This window comes from Lygodium microphyllum, unplaced genomic scaffold (assembly GCF_053477565.2).
Source record: "Lygodium microphyllum isolate KBCC unplaced genomic scaffold, Lygodium_microphyllum_v1.1.10 scaffold_961, whole genome shotgun sequence".
NCBI classification, from domain to species: Eukaryota; Viridiplantae; Streptophyta; class Polypodiopsida; order Schizaeales; family Lygodiaceae; genus Lygodium; species Lygodium microphyllum.
This window is the reverse complement of record NW_028230378.1, coordinates 3,109-7,340: the sequence shown is the minus strand read 5'-3', so window position 1 is coordinate 7,340 and position 4,232 is coordinate 3,109. Positions and strand designations below refer to the sequence as shown.

Genomic DNA, 4,232 nt, shown 5'->3' with positions numbered 1-4,232 from the left:
CCTCCATGTGATCAACATACTCTCTCCATCCCTCCCCTACCTCCACCATGGGAAATTAGCCCCCTTGTTTTCTTCCAATCTTCCCATGCATCTCCAGCAGAATGAGGGACGGATAAAGGCTGAAGGAGAAAATTGAGAAATGCACTGACAGATAGAGAGAAATATAGATTTTAGTCATTCTATGTATCTGATATGTATCTGATCATTGTCACGTTGACAGAAGGTGGAAATATAATTGTAGAAATGTAAACATTGATGAGAAACTTCCGAGTACAAGCCAGCGGTTGGTGTAAAATCCTTCATCGACTTGTAAAGGCTAGGGAAGAAGGGCTGATTCTGAAACCGAGGCCAATAATGCGACAGTTTCAAGGCACTAACCGGCCCAAAATTGAAAAGTTTCAAAGAAACATTTGAGGGGTCCAAAATGGTCATTGGTCACCACAGCATGATGTGGAATTCCGGTCTAGATGCTTGACAGGTGATCCTCCTACTTCAGAAGACGCTCGTTCGAGTTTGACCTTCTGCAAACTGTTCAGCCCTGTCGCTTATTCTAGAAGCATTATAGCATAGGAGGTCCTTTTACAGCAGTGGACAATATGATTCCGTAATGGAGAGTTTTCTGTGATTCATAATCATTATATACCCCAATACCTTTCAAAGTGTTTATACAACTGTAGCTACTTCCCTTCAAAGGACACAAGTAGCATCGAGTACTTACAACAATACAAACCCTGAAAAGCCAAGGTTAATGTAAGTCGACAATGTGTTCTAAACTTCCAGCAAAATACAGAATAGCAGTGTCTAGGGTTGTACGTAACAAAGCAACGATGTAAACAAACTGTCCAGTGAAAATGCAAGATTCTGTTCCCTTCATACAGCTTCAAACCTTTGTCCTGCAGAAGAGACTATCTTTCTGTGATATCAAATATTTCCAATAAGAAAGCCTAATAGTGCTGCCAATGCTGTTCCAGCGAGGTACTACGTGCTGACCAATGCAAGGTCACCGACCATTTCAGCAAACTGCCCAAGTAAAACCGCAAAAAGTGGCAGGACTAGCCCTCCTTGACTGGTGCATGAAAGGTATATTATAACGTTTCATAAACTGATGTGAAAGCACACATACTTGTGTCACAAGACAAGAAAGGGTAATTATAGACCTCCAATGCCGCACACCTCCTGACGTCGTGAGGGAAGTCTAATTAGAGGTGCTGTAGGAGTTGAGCAAAAATCGCGTAGCCTAAGTATTACATCTTGGCATTCCAACCATGAAACTCCCAAGCATGACGAAATTCGTCTGGTTTTCCTACTTACGAAAGATGCTACGCGTTCTAAGAAGATGCACAAGCTGAGTCCTACATAATGCCTTTGAACACACGTAGAAACAACATGGGCATACAGGAACACACTATACATAGTAGAACACTAATTAAGCGGGATAGTAGCCAGATAAACAAATACTGTGAGAACTTTGCATGGTGGGAATAATGTATAGCTGTCTATGATTGTCAATAGATCTTACAAATGACACATACGATGCCTAACCAGCTTGGCAATACGAGCGATAGCAAAGCATTTCACAAACATAATCTGTTGTCACTTCAAAAAATATCACTTGTTCGTGAGGCAAGGGCCATCAAACAAGCGTTTCCTTATTCGTCCTCTGCAGAGAGCTGCAACTGCATTTCACAAAAGAACTTTACAAAACGCTTCTCAAACAACCTGGTGTGTTCCATATAACTGCTTTTCCATTCCCCCGCAGCTTCAGGAAATATCTGCATGTATGATTCTATGGACGACGTCTAATTTCTGCGATTTGTTTAAGTAATCTAAAGTTACACTTTATAACAGATTCCACAGAAGACCTGGTCTCTTCCTCAGTGAAGACTTGTGGTACATCGACCATGTACGACTCGACCACGAGCGTTCCTTCCTTTCCATCAATAACTTCCGGATGAAGTGAGAGAGTAGATCCGTAATTCTGGAAGCAGTTCACAAATTAGCACGTTAATCAACTCTTCTTCTGTTTTTCGTTAGTTTCATCCAAGCAATATGGGACTTAAATAAGCTAAGAGACTAACCATCAACAATAAGAGGTAACAGTGATATATTACTGATCGAAAGTTTCTTCACTTATCAATACTTCAGTGCATATACAACGTCTTACTTTCAGGCGCGAATCAGTGGCAAGAACTCGGTATGCAAGAATGTGCCGATCATCATCCAGTAGTTCCAACACCTCAGTGCTTTTTGACCATGCGTCACGCACCTCTCTGGTCATACCTTCTCGGATCTCCCCATGAGTCACACAGCTTCGCACAAAGGGCTGGTATGTCTGAGGCTCATCAAAGCGGCGCACGATGGCCCAAACCTGATAATATAAGACAGAACCAGAGCGATTTAAATTTTAAGAACACAATCAACTCAACAATTCACCAAACGTGGATATGTATGATACCAAGGTGACTTCTCTTCTAACTCGGTAATATGCTGTTTCACAGAATGTACAAGTATACCGTAAGAAATGTGGTTCCATATCCTCCCTGAAGTGAGGAAGAAAGAAATAATGATTTCTAAAAGGCATCTCAATCGAATGATGCACATCTTTACGTATCAAAAGGTAGGCTAAGCGTGACCTGCACAGTTTAATAAGTTAATACTGCGCCAAGGAATGATGTGCAATGCAAGATTAATGAAGTCCAGATAGTATAGTACGTTTCAGGCAAAATCCAACCAATTAATGGTATAAGAAGCTTGAATCGGCGCATTGTAAGAAGTCAGATACAGGAAAGCTGTTAGCTCAGCTAGATGTTTACCGCAGAGACAGGAGCTCGGATCTTTTTGGTGAGAACGTTGCCGATCTGATTCTCAAGAAATCCCTGCGGGTGGAGCCGGCTGGAGTGCTGACGCATGAAATTGTCGAGCAACTCTGAGTTAGCAGGGTCCATGATCACACATGCATGCTGTAGGCACCTGCAGCTACTAGCAGAATACACAGAGAAAGGAAAGAATCGAGAGGCCGCAAAGCAACCAAGGCTAAAGAATAAGGAAATGAAGGCCCTGCGAGAAGGTCCAGGAGGAGTAAAAGGATGGCATGGCCACCTCCTTTTATAGCGTCGGGGAAAGGCGTCGCCTTCTTCTTTCTCCGGATTTGAAGATCGAGAAGAAACTATCAAGGCCTGATATAATTCATGAGGTTGGAAGATTCGAAAAGGGGAAAGCTAGCTCGCTCGGGAACGATCGCCAGCTGGGATGGCAACATAAGATGAGGAAGAAAAAACCATCAGATGCGCACGGTTTCAAGATGCGTTGGGTAGTGCAGATTGCCTGTAGGAATTAGGAGCAAATGTGAGGCGAGTACAACATATGAGTGATTATATACCATAAAACTTCAACACAAAATTGACATCCCCGCCCTTGTTTATCACTAGTTCTCTTCATCAGTAACGTGACGCCATGAAGCGGGCATTCACATGCCACTATTATTACACGGATCTCGATGTTTCTTCTTATGCAAGATGTGCTTTGGCTTTCCTTGAGATGGGGGAGGGTGTGTCCAAAGCGTGGAGATGATGGATATACTTAATGCCTTTCTAAATAATGCTACCTATGCATACTTAAATGCGTCAAGAACAAGCTTGTGTTTGCTTTGCTATTTAGGGTTCCAACTCCTTGATGTGTTATCTACATCAACTATCAATGAATTTATAACTTCTTCTTCTCCGTTTCATCTAGCTTATCATCTAAGTTTAGGGTGCTTTGAGGTGATGGACCTTGTATCAAAGGTATGGGAGCCTTCCTAGAGTGGAGAGAACATCTTCTCAAGATATCATGTTTACTTTACCTCTAATATCTTAACAATTGATAGTTTCCATCAATTTATTTTGGATGCTTAGAGCTTTCTTTGTTGTTTTTGCTATTTGGATCCATGCCTATGCGTTTCGCATCATTATTGCACTACTTCATGTACACTTAACATGTACATTGTTTTCTACATCATAATGTATGTGCAATTTAGTACAATATTGTTGTTTTGTAATATAATTCATGTGCATTTAGGCATTGTTATTCTTTTATATGTCTCATCAATATAGAAATAATTCATGTTGAAGAATGTTGCATGTATGCCTTTTGAGGTAAGGATTCAAGATAATAAGACAAAAGAGGAGAATATGCCAGAAACAATAGAGAAAGTTAGTATCAGTCCAAATATCAGCAGAACTGGGGAAAAGATT

General features: G+C 41.2%; 1 protein-coding gene across 1 annotated transcript; it reads right to left on the bottom strand.

Annotated features, from left to right (window-relative positions):
- Positions 1 to 1,342: 1,342 nt before the first annotated feature.
- On the bottom strand, positions 1,343 to 3,281 carry LOC148007964 (abscisic acid receptor PYL8-like). Its single transcript, XM_087674558.1, has 3 exons — positions 2,814 to 3,281; positions 2,165 to 2,368; positions 1,343 to 1,978 (listed from the first exon to the last, which is right to left on the bottom strand). The coding sequence occupies exons 1-3, from the start codon at positions 2,943 to 2,945 to the stop codon at positions 1,787 to 1,789; spliced, it is 528 nt and encodes a 175-aa protein (XP_087530684.1). The 5' UTR covers positions 2,946 to 3,281; the 3' UTR covers positions 1,343 to 1,786.
- Between the last annotated feature and the right edge of the window lie 951 nt (positions 3,282 to 4,232).

What these genes read in the sequence shown, in the direction of transcription:
- LOC148007964 (XM_087674558.1), bottom strand. Translation starts at nt 2,945, where the DNA reads ATGGACCCTGCTAACTCAGAGTTGCTCGACAATTTCATGCGTCAGCAC. An exon ending in TCCGAGCTCCTGTCTCTGCG is followed by an intron (nt 2,369 to 2,813) that starts GTAAACATCTAG and finishes TTATATTATCAG; the next exon opens with GTTTGGGCCATCGTGCGCCG. An exon ending in CCACTGATTCGCGCCTGAAA is followed by an intron (nt 1,979 to 2,164) that starts GTAAGACGTTGT and finishes AACTGCTTCCAG; the next exon opens with AATTACGGATCTACTCTCTC.